The sequence below is a fragment of the Telmatherina bonti genome (assembly GCF_933228915.1).
Source record: "Telmatherina bonti genome assembly, chromosome: 2".
Classification (NCBI taxonomy): Eukaryota; Metazoa; Chordata; class Actinopteri; order Atheriniformes; family Telmatherinidae; genus Telmatherina; species Telmatherina bonti.
In genome coordinates, this window is record NC_136620.1 from 21,125,635 (window position 1) to 21,141,197 (window position 15,563).

Consider the following 15,563-nt stretch of genomic DNA (forward strand, 5'->3'; position numbering starts at 1 on the left):
GTAACGTGACTTGTTGTATTATTTATTAAGACACTCTGCCCTTCTTCCAGGGCATCTTTCCCCTCAACACCTCAAAATCCATCACCATGGTTACGATGTGCTGAAACAGTGATGGATTTTGGTTTCTGTTATGTTGACAAGGAGTCAGTCAAAACATGAGTGGTAGGGGAGAGCTGCTAACAAAGGAAAGTGTGCAGGACTCAAACTGAGGGGATGTGTGTGCTGCAGCTCCTTTAAAGGGTGGCATGGATGTCATGTCAGGCAGTAACATATAAAACACCTTATGGTGGCCCCAGTGTCAGTAGGGCAGCTTCCAGCTGCACCTTCACTTAGATAGCTGGGCGGTGGCACAGAGAAAGCACATTCCCACAGGCCTCAATGGAGAAGTGGAATTGCTCTTGCTTTCCACCACGTCTGCTGTTATTTCAGCTAATGACTGAAATATGAGTTCATGTGGCAATATTTGCTGTGTTACTTGAGGCCATGGCAAAACAAGGGCATGCAATATGCTCTGTCAGCCTCAGCATAGCAGGAGTACAGAAGCTGACAGCTTCAACAGCTTTGCACAGACAAAACTTTTACACATGATGGTGGTTAAAAGATTTACAAATGCTGAACACTTTATGCTTCAAGAATTTAGACTGCATTTCTAGGAGAAATCCAAGTGGAAGATATTGTGTTTGTATTTCCAGTCTTCACGTCAGAGCCAGGTCATACTAGCTGCAGCTGGCAGAGAAAGCAATGAAGTACACCTGAATAGTTCACTTTAACTGAGAATTTTCCTCAAATCCACATAAACGTATTATCCTAGTTTAGTAAATGAATAAATAAAAGAGCAACAGTATCCACATATTTCCAGTCTGTACTGATCACCTGTGAAATTTTATTTTTAAAAAAATCTGGTAAAATGTAACCAGCTTAGCCCATTTGGATTTAACTGGTTTTGAGAAAAGACCTACCGATCACATTTGAGCAGACTTTTAGTGGGGTGAGATGAGGTCAAGAAAGGGTTCAGCAGTGCTGCCCTCAAACCCATGAATTTTACAAAATGATGCAAACTCTATCTTTCCATCTGGATGCAAGATGGAGTGACGTTGCACCAGTGTGTGTTCAGGTTTTCGTCTTACTGTTGCGCTTTTGGTTCAACAGAAATGTAAATTAAGAACAGAATGAAATGATTAGAGAATCTCACAATCCAACATTTTATTCACAACAAAACACTCAAAGTGAGGCACGTTACTCACATTTACTAATGAAACTCATATTGAGCTCATATTGAATTTGACCACATAAAAAGAGATAAGATTTTCTGAACAACAGGCCAGAGAAGTAAGGCGTATTTAAAAGAAAGAGCTGCAGAAACACTTTGAAGCAAATTAGGTTAATTAACCACAGATTGGTATCCTGGGGTAAAGGCATTCAAGATATTTGAGCATACAGAACTGGCAAATTGCGTGAAGACGCCATCAGTGCTGCAAGGTACAGTTATGTCCAAAGATGTTTGGACATAACACAATTTCAGTAGTTTGGTCTCTTCATGCCACCAAGGTGAGTTTGAAATTAAACAACTGAGATGAAACTGAAGTGCAGATTTTCAGTTAAATTCAAAGAGTTGAACAAAAAAATTAAGCTTTTAGGATCTTCAACCATTTTTATGCAAAGTCTCCTAATTTCATACCTTCATAAGTAATTGGACAATCAACACTACTGTCAATAAAATGTTTAGGTTTTTTTTTTTTTAATGGTTTGAGATTATTTGGCAGGCAATGACTGCTGGAAGTCTGGATCCCATAAATACATTACCAAACACTGGGTTTCCTCCTTTGTGATCTGTTTCGCAAGCTTTACTGCAGCTGTCTTTCGCTGATGTTTGTGAGTCTTTCTACCACTCCCTCTCTGAAATTCATGGTCAGTTGGGTTGAGATTTGATGACTGATGCAGTCATTGTAGAATATCCCACTTTCTTGCCTTTACAAAACATCTGGTTTTCTTTCCCAGTATGTTCTGGTGCATTGTTCATCTCTGCTGTTTTGGGATATTTAATCAATCTTCTGCTCTGAATGTGAGCAGAAGGTAAATCCTTATACCTTCAGATTTCATCAGATTTTTTCTTCTGTCGCGTCATCATCGATAAACACCAGTGACCAAAAACTGTTGGAAGCAATACATGCCCAGGCGGCCTAACTGCATGGTGTATATCATGTTTTACAAGTGATTTGTTGAAGTTTGGATTCTCCATATGTTTTCTTCCCATCATTCTGGTGCAGGTTGATCTTTCATCCATTAAAAGAATGTTGTTTCAGATATAAGCCTAAATGGTTTTTGATTAAGTCTAATTTTGACTTTTTTATTCATGAGACTGGTTATTTGTTTACACCATAGGATGAACCCTCTCTATTTCCCCTTTAATGCCTTCTCTTTATGGTAGATTTAGAGACTAATACACATACTTTCTGGAGAGTTATCATCTCTTGGGTAGATGTTTTAAAGGGGTTTTTCATCACTGTGGAAAGGATCATACAAACGTCCACCTCAGTTGTCTTCCAAGGATGTCCAGACATTTTTTAATTCCAATACTTACCAGTGTGCTTTTCTCTAAGAATATACCAAACTGTTGTTTTAGTCACCCTCTTTGTATTTTTGCTGATGGATTTCTTCTTTATTCCAGCTAAATGATGGTCTATTTCACATCCATTGAAAACTCCTTTGAGTAATGTGCAGGTGAGAGTCTGCACATTAAGCCCATATTGATAAGATACTTGTATCCTGCATGAACTTTGGCAAACAGCTAAAATAACAAAACTTGTGTCAGTTTTCAAACACATGGATGTGACTGTATATACAGGCTTTCAGTTACCATACACTCACATATAAATGGTGCCTTTGCCAGAGAAAGCTCTCCACTTCAGTAAGATCATGTTCAGTTCCATCTTTTAAGACATTTAGTTTTAATAGTAGAGAAAAAAATGTTGCACATCATGAAAGACCTAATGTAAGACTGTTTATAAGCTTAAATCCTAGACCAGCCGAGCACAAGGCAACGTTCCTTTTCTAAAGATCTTTGTATTGTGTCTCCTCCTCTTTCAGTTAAAATCTAAAAGCTAAAAGAAGAGAAAAAATGTTTGTGGTCATTGTGAACCAAGCCAGCTAATTAAACAAACACAAATGTATTAAGCTATACATCTGGCTGCAGGTGATCACACACTATTATTACATTTTATCAGAGAATTTCTTTTTTTCTATATCAGACTAACTACATTCTTGATCATAAATCCTCATATGAATATAATGCTTCTATGTGTGTTAACATTTGTCTGACCAGAGTGTGTTCTTGTTATGAAGACAATGCAAAAATTATAATGCCAGATTGTTTATTTCTATTACCAATTAAATATCTCAGATCTTTGCAAGATGATGGTCAAAGGTATACAGGATTGTCCGAAGTAAAACAATCCTTTATGAAAAAAAGTTGATTACTTACTACCTACTTCGACAAATTTATCTTTTTTTCCCCTTAACAAGATGACCACTTTAGTTGTAATAACACTTATTTATTTCCTAAAATCTCTATAAATTTCTCCTTGAAAGTTTCATGAGACTTTCATATGAGTTCCTGCATGCCCCACTAAATTCTCTAGTTTTAGTTCTAATATCTCAAACTATAAGTCTAGATGATAATTTATCTGGATTTTAATCTGGATTTTAATAATTTTAATCCCATTTATGTTTTTTGTGATTCTTACCACTTGTTACTACCTTTTGCTACTTTTTAATGATTTAATGCACCATCTTTAATGTTTTTAATGTTTAATGTAAAGCATTTTGAATTGTCTTGTACATAAAATGTTCTTTACAAATAAACTTACCTAGTCAAAATATTAATCTAAATCTAAATCTAAAAACATTAATTAAATATATTTATCAAGTACAGAGTTTATATGTATAAATATATGTAATACATGTAATATATCTGAATTCTGGGAGATAAGGAAGGTGATCAGTAGGGGGGTATAAATACATAAATTTTAATAGATTTATCAGTCATGTGGTCAATGAGCCAATTGATCCAAAATGCAAATATCATTCAAAAACCAATACAGTATCTATTTAATGCACTTTATTTTGAAAATGGCTATATTTTGAGTTCACCTGGGGTATCTCCCATTTAGACATCTTTCAGTATATGAAAGATTTGTTAATTTAATTTAATTTAATTTAATTTAATTTAATTTATTCCTGAGCTTTAATATAAGTTTGGAAATAAAAATGTAAAATAATATTCTAGTTGCTTTTTGTGATATAATATGAACGAAAATGACTGTGTTCAATTACCTGGGATATTTTTCTATAACAATTGACTGATTCTAAATCGAACTGCATCAAACTTTAATGGATCCTAAATTGAACTGAATCAAAATCACTGAATGTGACTGAATTTGAGATACTGGCCAACATCAAACCACTTTAAATCAATGTAATATTGTATAGTGATCAAACTGGTGTTTTACAGCTCTACTGATCAGTATGCAGGCGAGGCTGAACTCACCAGTGGAGGAAGAGCAGACAGGACTGCTTTGGTTTTTGCTTTTGTCAATTTCAGCTCAACTTTTAACATTAGACATTTACTTTTGTTGTAGTTATTTCTAAACAGCTTATTTCCTGCGCCGTCCTTTTCCAAGCTGCCATGGCCTCCCTTATTTAAACATTTCTAGACCCGCCCCTGGCCTTGTAGCCTTTTTGCTGTCACATTTAAAGCAGTCCCAGTGGATCTGCATGGACCAGTGAACCCACAGCTGCAGGGGAGTTCAAAGGGGATGCCCCGGCTCGTGACGTAAGCGCGCGCTCGTGTAGATGGCAGGACGTTCCGGTCAATAGAGAGACAGCAGAGGATGAGAAGGTGAACTGAGCTGATCGTCTCGCAGCAAGGAAGACTTTTCATCGGTGTGTCAGATTTGTTTGTTGCTCTTATTTATTTTATTCATGCGAGTGCAGTCGACCACGATCAGACGCACTAAACACATTTATTGTCGGATATAACTCAAATATTTTGACTTTAAATGATTTTGAAGCAGTTATACACAGCTTTCAATTGAGAAGTCTCAGGTAAGACGGAACAGCTGTTTACCTTTTTACCTATAACAGCGTCAGAAATTCATTATAGAAACATTGTAACCTAAACACAAACTATAGCGAAGTTTGGGCAGATTTTTATTTGCATTTATTCAGTTAATTATTATGCGAACTTTAATAGGGTGAATATTTGATAGCTTTTTGTCAACCATCTAGCTGACATATTTAATTATTATCTTCGCTCTCTAAGATTTTATTTTGATAAAATTAGTCGATCACTTTCATTTAAAAGTAATATTATTTATATCAGAGCTATTTAAAAAAAAACAAAAAAAAAAAACACTTGTTAAGCTATTAGTCTTTATAGGTCTAAGGTTATCTATAAATCAACCAGTGTGAGAGAAGTATTTATCAAAAACCTTTATTTACTTATTTACCGTGTTTTTAGGATAAAATTGTTAACTTTATAAAGATTTTGTTATAGTAAAATTTGATCAACCTCTTTAAAATAGGCTATTTCAATTTGTGACCTGTGAATTTGTGTTTAGTAAAACACTAAATTCAACACTTTTTTTTGGTAGTTATAAACCTAAGTATGTAGAGTTGTAACTCAACTCTCGTTACCAGAGCTAAATAAAGAGGACCGTGTTTTCAGCCCATCTTTCCCCTGCAGTGACAGCGCCATGCTTGGTCTACAGCGCCCCCTGCTGGTCTGCGTGTGCCTGCTGCTGCCCGGCTGCCAGAGCAGGATAGTCGGGTACAACAATGGCTTTCACTACCAGGACATCAGCAACGGGGACGGAAACGGAGAGAGTAAGCGAAGCGCTTCATGAGATTGAGTCCACTTAAAATAAGAACTTAGGAATTGCACATTTGCGTGGGTTTGTGACACACATAAGCTCCACGCAACATTTGTGTACATAATAACAAAGCTGGCTGGAAGTGTCCTGGATGTGGGAAGAGAACTGGCCTGTAATTTATGGAGCAGGCACTCTGTCAAGGTTCTCAAAACAACCTCTGCTAGTGAGTGATGTAGGTCTCTGTTAGATATAATGGATGCGTGTTTAGGATGTTGTTTTAGACTCTTTTCCTTCTGCATCAGTGAACAAAGACATGCTTTTGTGACTTTCTAAACAGATCTAGTGGCATTTAGTTTCTTGTTAAGTTGACAAAAAGCTGCATGACATTAAAACATCAACAAATTTGAACTATTTTTAAACACCTTTTTACCATTTTTAACACCACAGTTAAATAATGTAAATCATTTTAGTGCGGGAAGGGTTGATGACAAGGCAGGAGTAGAAAATGAATTATTGAATGAACCTTTCTTAGATGAGTTGAAAATGCTGGAGGTCAGCTGTTTTTTATGGCGTGATGGTGAGACAAACCAGGAATTTTAATTGATGATATTGCAAATATAATTTCTAGAGTACATTTAACACATGTGACAGAAAAAATACTTGCTGTGCAGTCAGAGAGTATGCTAATAACCACAGTTGTATAAATGAAGTATTACCTGTTTACAGAACAGGGATGACCTCAGTGACCTCAGTGAGTCATCCTGTCACCACAAAGTTCAAAGTCCAACATATATTTTTGGTCTTTTTTTCCTGCTTTATTTAGTTTTCTTCAACGGCATTCGTCTCCATGTGGAATCACCTCAGCCTTCAGTTTCAGCCATCAGAGGAAGCAGCGTCACACTTCCCTGTCACTACCGCTACGACCCTGAACCGAGCATGCCCCGTAGGACTCGCGTCAAATGGTCCTGGCTGCCTGCTAACACCATCACTACATCTCTTTCCCCTGAAACCTTGACCAGAGAAACTGAGGTCATGGTCGCTATGGGCAACCGTCATCGCAGCTACGGCAGCTTCCGGGGCCGCGTGCGTCTGAGACGCTCAGCTCCAGGTGACCTGTCCCTTGTGATCAACGAGCTGGAGCTGAATGACACAGGGAGGTATCGTTGTGAAGTGATTGACGGCCTGGAAGATGACAGTGCCACAGTGGAGCTGGAGCTGAGTGGTGAGATGCTTGTTTCACATTTTGAATGTTTGTAGCTGAGTGAGCCCATGATGACGCTCCTGCAGTTCTTAACGTAAACATAAACTATGTATAAAAGTAGCCAGCTTGGTGTCAATCATGAGTCTGAGTTTTTTTTTTTTTTTTGGCTATATCTTGTTTTCTGTTTGGTGCTAAAGTGTCTGTGGAGGTTTCAGGAAGACCAAAATGACTGCATGAAGAGAAATCTGAACAATCTAAACAAAATGCAGCATATTAACTGATCAGGGGAAAATTGAACTAATTATAACACAGCAACCAGTAGGAAAAATTCAGTAGCTTAGGGTTTCAGTAGGGAAGTTTGGTTTTTTCTAAAGGAAGTCTGGTGGGATCTGGGACGTTTTGGCACTGGCACCTTTAATGAAAACCCTTAAAAATGCTGAAATAACTTGAGACTGTTTCATGTTTGAGAACTGGTGATTCCACCACCAGTCACTTTCCTCTTAGATTTAATAGGAAAGGGTGTCCAAACTTTTCACTGGTGGTGTACATATGTCTTGTGAACGATCATTTGTCAGCCTTCTAGTCAGTTTGTCCCATGTGTCTGTTGGGGAACTACAGTTACATGTTTTTATGTGCCCTAAAAACATGGTTGTGATAAGACACAAGATGTAACGCGACAGATAAAGATTTATGGCTTCTGGTTTCAAGCATCACAAGCCAGATAAATCCTCTTGTTCAAAGATGGCACATTTTAAAAACTCAAATTAAAATAATATAGTAGTATCCTAGGACTTACAAATGGTCATCCACACACCAGCACTTACACAGCAGCATGGTAAAAATGCACTTCTAGAACATGGTTACTCATTCAAGAGCCACAAAGCAGCAGGTTTTCAGTGTATTCCTGCGCCATCACACCGGAAATAGATTAAACAGATCCATTGGCATCTCAAGTTCTGCACAAACACACCTGACAATTTGAGCCAGGTGTGTTTGAGAAGGGATAGATGGAAAACCCCCTCTTGTAAGACCAGAATGAGTAACCCTGATGTAGAACAACTTTAGAAAAGAAACCAAACCTCATTGATCTGTGATCTATCTGAGACGTTAGAAATCTTTTGTAGTCTGTGCCTCTGTCTTGTGTTTGAGCCATCTTTCCAGTTCTTCATCATTACATCATTATTAAAAACATGTTTATATAGTTGTATGTCACATGACAGAGGCAGACAAGGTAACTCATTACCTTTCTGGGTCATCTGATTGTTGTTGTTTTTTTTTATCTTTAGGCTCAGACTGTCTATATAGTGCTCTTTTATTCATAGAATGCTTGTAGACTAAGTACAACATTTAACCAACCATACACCAAACAAATCATACTATGTACATAGTGCTACCTATACAACATACACACATACTGTATTTATACTCCACAGTGAACATCCATACCCACTGGTGATAACAGTACCTGTGTTGTGAGGTTTATGTACTGGCTTCTATATTGGATTCCAGTACTTTAAAATGTGAATGTCATACATTTAAAGGGCATAGTTTCTGGATACATATTTTAGATACTCATATCACCCAGTTACTGTCCCACCCCAGTATTTTTTGCCGTTTTTTCTGCTATAAGCCAACTGTAAAGTGTTTTTTTTATGCTTTTATTTAGTTAAAAACTTCTTAGGAGGTCAAACAAAATTTCTTTGGACCTATTTTTATGATTATTTGATTTTCAGAGATCCTGTGTATGGTATTAAATACATTTTAGCTGTGACGTCTAACTGGTAGTGTTGTGGTAATAAGACTGTTTTGGATGAATTTTGACAGTACAATGTATCATTTAACATTTCTCCTTCATATGTAGGTGTGGTGTTCCCTTATTACTCTCAGAAAGGACGCTACCATTTCAACTTCTTTAATGCCCAGCAAGCATGCCAGGATCAGGACGGCACTCTGGCCACCTTTGAGCAGCTGTTTGCAGCATGGGAGGAGGGACTAGACTGGTGCAATGCTGGCTGGTTGGCTGATGGCACAGTACAGTATCCAATCACTGTTCCTCGTGATGGCTGTGGAGGTTTGCACCTAGCTCCTGGTCTGCGCAGCTATGGACAACAGCATCGCTTCCTTAACCGCTATGATGCTTTCTGCTTCTCAGCTTCAGTCAAAGGTCAGTATGACATCTTTTTAGGTCACTTGTATTTTTCTGTCTTTCTCTCTTTTTGTTGATTGATAATCCTCTCCTGCTCTAGGGTCTGTTTACTTCTTGAAGAACCTGACGAAGCTTAACTTCACTGAAGCGGTCCACGCTTGTGCCATGGATGGAAGTCAAATAGCCAAAGTAGGCCAGATGTATTCTGCTTGGAAGCTGATGGGATTGGACCGCTGTGTTGCTGGCTGGCTGGCAGATGGAAGTGTCCGCTATCCTATCACACATGCTCGAGCTAACTGTGGTCCTCCACAACCAGGTGTGCGTAGCTTTGGGTTCCCTCCTTTGCACCAGAAATTTGGTGTCTACTGTTACCGGTAGATGCGCTGACTGAGCTCAAGACAGCAACACATCCGCCTAAGAGTGAATAGGTTCAAAGCTCTGCCCTGCGGGTTCGCACTGTGTCATCACACTACATCTTGGTCAACTATGCCGATTCTTCATATGATTCCACTTTAACTCAGTAAAACAAGACAAGATCAGAACATGACATCCATAAGTCATTGATAAAGCATCTCATCTTAAAACAATGAGTGTTCCCACTTTGCCTTGTGAATAACCTCAGTTTGAAATCACTCTTCAGGATTTACTCCCATTCAGTAATATGAATATTAGTCAGCTACGGTTATTGGTTGATATGCACTTGTCCTTACTCTGTGCTCCAGTGTGTCCCAGAGACGTTGAATCGGGTTGAATTTAAAGTGTTGCTGAGATAAGAAATGTTTGCCTTAACATCAGAAACACACTGTGTGAAATATGCTTTTTTTGTTAGTATTAAGCCTTCTGTTTATTTGACTTGAGGCCAAAAGTATACCACTGGCCAGGTGATGGATAGGTCTACCCTTAAGAAGGACATCATGCAGTGCTTTTATTTTCTATTGGATTTAGTTATATGGGCTGTAGATTTTCCTCATAGCTAACTTTCCACTTAACTGTGCAGAAATATGCCTGAATTTAGTTTTTTTCTAATCTTGATCCACTACAAAGTCTTTCCATTCAGGTGTATTAGCTCCTCTTTAGTCATACATGCATTATTATCTATCTATATTGTTTTTACCAGTTCACAGAAACTGACTTTTGTGCCTTACCAAAGGGCATCTTGATGGCTGAGGCAGAGTTTCCCTGATGTTTTTGTCAAATTTTCCCAGTTTGCCCACAGATTTCATCTCAGGATTGTTTTATGGCTAACTGTAGTTTAGTACCACCATTTAACAAAGTGAAATATCTTCTGTTGTCTAGTTTATGAAATATAATGTGTCTTTTCTTTGTGATTAATACAACAGAAGTTGTGAGCTGTACTCTACATTGCTGTAATATATAAACTCCATTGTTTACATTCTCAGACAGTTTTTCATCTCACGTGTACCCATTCTATTTTTCATTGTGTCTATACATTTGTACAATTTACAAGTAATAAAAAGATTACTGTAAATAGTTTTTTTTAATTCAAGCTACATTTGCTAGAGAATGAAATAATTATTATTTAAAAAAAAAATTATACTTCGAAGGTATTGAAAATCTTGAAGAAACTCTATGTTAGAAACCTACAAATGGTCCTGAACAAGTCTATAGTTATGTTCCTTAGGACCCTCAGCATCCCTTGTCTCCTCCTGGTAGCCCAATGGCATTTGATCAGATTTCCGCCTGTGTTGTTGTTACAGCTACTCTTCATTCTCTTCTCTTGAGCCACCCAAATGGTCTTTGTTGAATCAGCAGTCATGCAGGTGGCTCCCATTTCTCCATCTATGCCTCATATTGACTGAAGGCTCATGGCTAATAAACAGGCAACAAAGTTCCTGCATCTAAGTTTGGTAGCACATAGTTCTCCTGTTTGTTGTAAGATGTGTCCTGCATATTTGGAGTGTCCCGTCAAAGGCCAACACATCACAGCAATCCAGTTCCAAACCCGATAAAGTTGATGGGTTGTTAAGAGAATCAGGTATGCTTCTATTAACACACATGGGTTCTCACTTACCGATAAGCTGCTGATGTGTCCCAGCTAGAGATGAGAAGGTGGATGTTATTCAGCAAGGGTCCATTTTTGGGTTGGTTTTACATGGTGTAAACGTTTAAACATTAGATTAAGCTGTTTTTATCGGGATATCTGCTAAATGAGTTGCATAATGTCTGTCAAATCTGGCCTGCGAGCCACACCACCTTAAAATGAGGAGTGTTTTGCATGTTGAAAACATTTGGGTTGTCTGGCTCTATCATTGACAAGAATTTCCCCACCTGCTGTGGATATTTTAAAACCTTTGTCTCACAAAGCTTCACTCTTCTTCCCTAAAGTCTTGTAACCTCAATTTTGAGGCAGCAGAACAAAATATGTGGGAAAATGAAAAAAGTCGGTCAGTCATATTTTTTCATCTGTTTAGTCTGATCAAGGGTCGTGGGCATCGGGCAAGAGGCAGGGAACACCCTGGACAGGTCACCTAAAGCAAAAAGTGAATGAATAAATGCAGAAACCTAGGTTACTTAATCACATATCAAATCGGAAGTTATTCACTCAATAACGGTTTTAAACTACTAATATCCACCCCTCTGTGAGCTTTATGCTAAAATTAATATACACAATATTAACTAATATGGGAACAAAAACAAACAAATGAAAAAAACAACTCAGGTAAGGATAGAAATGTCACTTTTATTCTCTGTTCTAATTAAATTCTGTGTTTTAATTAAATTTACTCTGACAGTAACAGAAATTTGTGGACTATTTTAGCACAAAAATTGCAGACTGAGTTTTAAAATAAAAATAACTTGATATTTTGTATGCTAGACTTAATTTGTTTTTTTCTAACAGACAGGCCTCTGAGGGTGAATGGGTTAATCGTAGTACATTGTACTACTGTAATTGTACTATGGTACAAGAGTACTGTTTCTTATTCAGTGGTTCTTCTTAAGGAAAACTTCTACTGTAAATCTTGTAGGAGTCAGCAGGAGAACAGGAACAGTCATTTTCAGTGTGCTGGATGGTGATGAGAGCAAGCATGGGCTAGTGAAGGATTTAGTTGAATCGTATAAGGAAGCCCAACTCCACTTGAATGCAGAAAAAAAACTTAACACTGTAACTGATCTCAGGACGTCCTCTCATCCATAAAATAGAGACAGTTGAACTGTATAAATACCTTGCCATGGTTTTAGACAAGATTCAATTTAGATGCCAATATAAGAAAAGGAGCCATTAATGGCTTTACTTTCTAAGGAAACTAAAGGTTTTAGAATAGACAAGAATGCTGACACTTTTTTAGAAGTATTTTATCGAGTTGGTTTGAACATATCAACAAAAGCCAGAGTGATCATGGGAAACCAAAGCAAACTCTATTCATGAAGGCCAAAGACAGAGTACCACACAATTAAAGATTTTTTTTAATGATCCTGTTTTTACTCCACTTTAGTGCTTTAATTCCATTCAAGTGTCAATTATATTGTAAACACATGTCATATATATGACTGGAGATTTTATTTGATGTCACAATGCTTTACTTTTTGAGGACATGTCCTTAAACCACATTTCTCATTAGAGGCAACAAATAAGTGATTCAAATCGACTTGATCTAAGACCTGAGAATTTTTGCCACATTCACTCAGGTTCCTAGATGTTCCTAGACACAAAGAACATGCATAAGAACCATACTGTTGTGGAAAAATTCTTCATTTATTTTGGGCATGTTTCTTGAGATGTTTTTCTCTAAAAGTATAGCCATAATTTAACAGGTTAGTTGGAAATCAAACACTGACTTAAGCAGCTGATTTGCATACACCATAAACTGAGAGAAAGGATGCTCCAAACCTAGCCTTAGTGCAGAAATATTGCCTTCAGCTTTCAGCATCACCCTTATATGCATTCCTATTGGAACTGGATTCTTAATTAATTGGAACATCATAAATCCTTCTTGTGTTTCCAAATGAGATATTTCAGAACAGAACTGGTTGAACTTTTGCATGGCTACATTCAGGAGAACAATTACCAACATTAAGTTTGCAGTGTAACAGGGATGTGAAATGTTAAGACCTCCACAACTTTTGCAAACTTTTTTCATCAAAAAAAAAAAATGGCCGCTGGGAGAGGTGAGATGTGTCACTGACCCATACAAAACAGTCACTGTATTCAAAGCTAATACGCGCCACTCTGTCTGGGCACGATGCACTGTTTGATTTACCTAGACAAACACCTTGCAACTCCCTCTTGCATCTGGCTTTGAACACAGCTCCCACTGATTATATGACCAGCTAGTGTCATAAACACATTTTATTTACACCGGTTGGACAAACATGAATACACACACATACACACACACACACACACACACACACACACACACACACACACACACACACACACACACACACACACACACACACACACACACACACACACACACACACAAACTTCAAAATAGATTTCATACCAACACACGTCTTCCACATACGCCTCACTTTACTGCACACTATGGAATGACAACTGCAAACAAGCAACCAAATGCAACTTCATATCAACACTACTCACTCTGTTGAGACACACACAAACACACACTCCCAATCATGCATACGTACAGAGAGCAGGTCTGTTAGCGGGGACTGCCAGTGATGAAGGTAGCTGTTGTAGAAGCTGATGAAGGAACTATTTGTAGTTTGTTGTTTTATGGTTCAGTAGCACAAGAAGAAAAAACAAAACAAAACAAATACATTAAAAAAAAAAAAAAAAAAACCCTAATAACTGAATACCGCTACCAGTTTTTCCTCTGAAAAATTAACCTTGAATGTCACTCCTCCAAAGAAATCTGTTTCTTGGAAACAGTAGAAAATGTCAGCATAAGAATCTGATACATCCAGTAAGGCTCAACATGAAAGCACTTTAAAGTTGTTTAGTTCAGGCTGTCTCTTGGTTTGAAGGTTAATAGGTTTGGAAGCAAGACAATAATTTCACTGACTCAAATTGTTCCAAGTTTTATTTGGCACAGCACAATACAGTAAACTATTTTCACATCAGGGATTAGAATCCAATCAGAGCTACAACCACATGATGTCTGTGTTCTCTTATTTAGGTTTATTTGTTCACTTTGAGAAACATTGAATTAAATACACTAACAGAACCACATTCATTTCTAAACCACCATTTTCCCTCGGCTGTCTTCCACACAATCATTAGACAGTGTTATCAGGGGGAATTCAACCGTATTCTTTTATTTTGTGAGGTTATTGTCAGTGAAAGACTGAGATATGTCACTGTTTGCAACTTGTTCTGTGAGCAGACTATAGAGATGTCTGATCTCACAGATGAAGCAAATCTAGACCTTAGAAGATCTTCGTCAACATTTTACAGCTTCCTCATGTGTCTCATGGTGTATCAAGTCCATATAGTATTTTCTGGTGGCTACTATGTTTGTGCTGATAACCCTGTTGGGTGACACGCAGTTCAAAAACCTCCACTCTAAGTTGTCTGAGGTTTTTATTAAAACAAAAAGTCAACTTGTCATCATCTGTACAATTGGCTCTTAGAACTAACAAGTCAACTAAATATGTTGAGGTTGACTAAAAGTTGTCTGCTCTGTAAGTTTTTGACAGATCCTGCTGTTCAGAGAACTGGAGTGAGAATATATACAGTGAGAAACTCATCACATAACAAACATTGAAGCCATGATTCTCATGTCAGTGTCAACAGAAGTCAAACCACTGCGTTGCTCTTAAGATGCCTCAAAGACAACCTGCTAAGGTTGACGTGTGTCTTTGACACTGTTACATGACCCAGTGAGGGGAAGCTGTGCACCGTCCTGGCAGTGCCCATTGACAGAAATATCTGCCAATTTTTCCTTGATATGTATAACTTACGACAAATAAGAATTATTTCTTTATCCCTCTTTTTTCTTTTCAATTTTTTTTTTCAATTTTCAGGCTGTTGTTCTGTTTAAAGTGCACCGGATTCAAATGATTAGCACAAAAAAGGCAGAAGGCGTTAAAAGTGCATTAAGTGCTGATTATTTCAATCCAGATTTGTTGCACTTAGATCATATTGTGATTTGGATTTCTATCGATCATGGAGTGAAACAGCACGATCACTGCAGTGTACAGTATCAGTCACAAGTTTGAACGCACTTTCCCATTAATGGGAAAGTGCGTTCAAACTTATTACTGCTGATGATGCATCTGATAAGTTTAGGTCCTGGAGTGGAGTATGTGAGAAGACAAAAAGCTAGAAATGAGCTTGAATTTTTTCCCTTTTTTAAAAAATTTTTTAAAAATCTTTTTCAGATGTAACGTATTTTGTGTGCCATAAGGCGTCTTCTGA

General features: G+C 37.6%; 1 protein-coding gene across 1 annotated transcript; it reads left to right on the forward strand.

Moving 5' to 3' along the window:
• Window positions 1–5,753: 5,753 nt before the first annotated feature.
• Window positions 5,754–9,595, forward strand: hapln3 (hyaluronan and proteoglycan link protein 3; the record flags this gene model as incomplete). The annotated part of the gene is made up of 4 exons (XM_079260509.1): window positions 5,754–5,883; window positions 6,694–7,092; window positions 8,933–9,235; window positions 9,318–9,595. The coding sequence occupies 4 exons, from the start codon at window positions 5,754–5,756 to the stop codon at window positions 9,593–9,595; spliced, it is 1,110 nt and encodes a 369-aa protein (XP_079116635.1).
• Window positions 9,596–15,563: the final 5,968 nt, after the last annotated feature.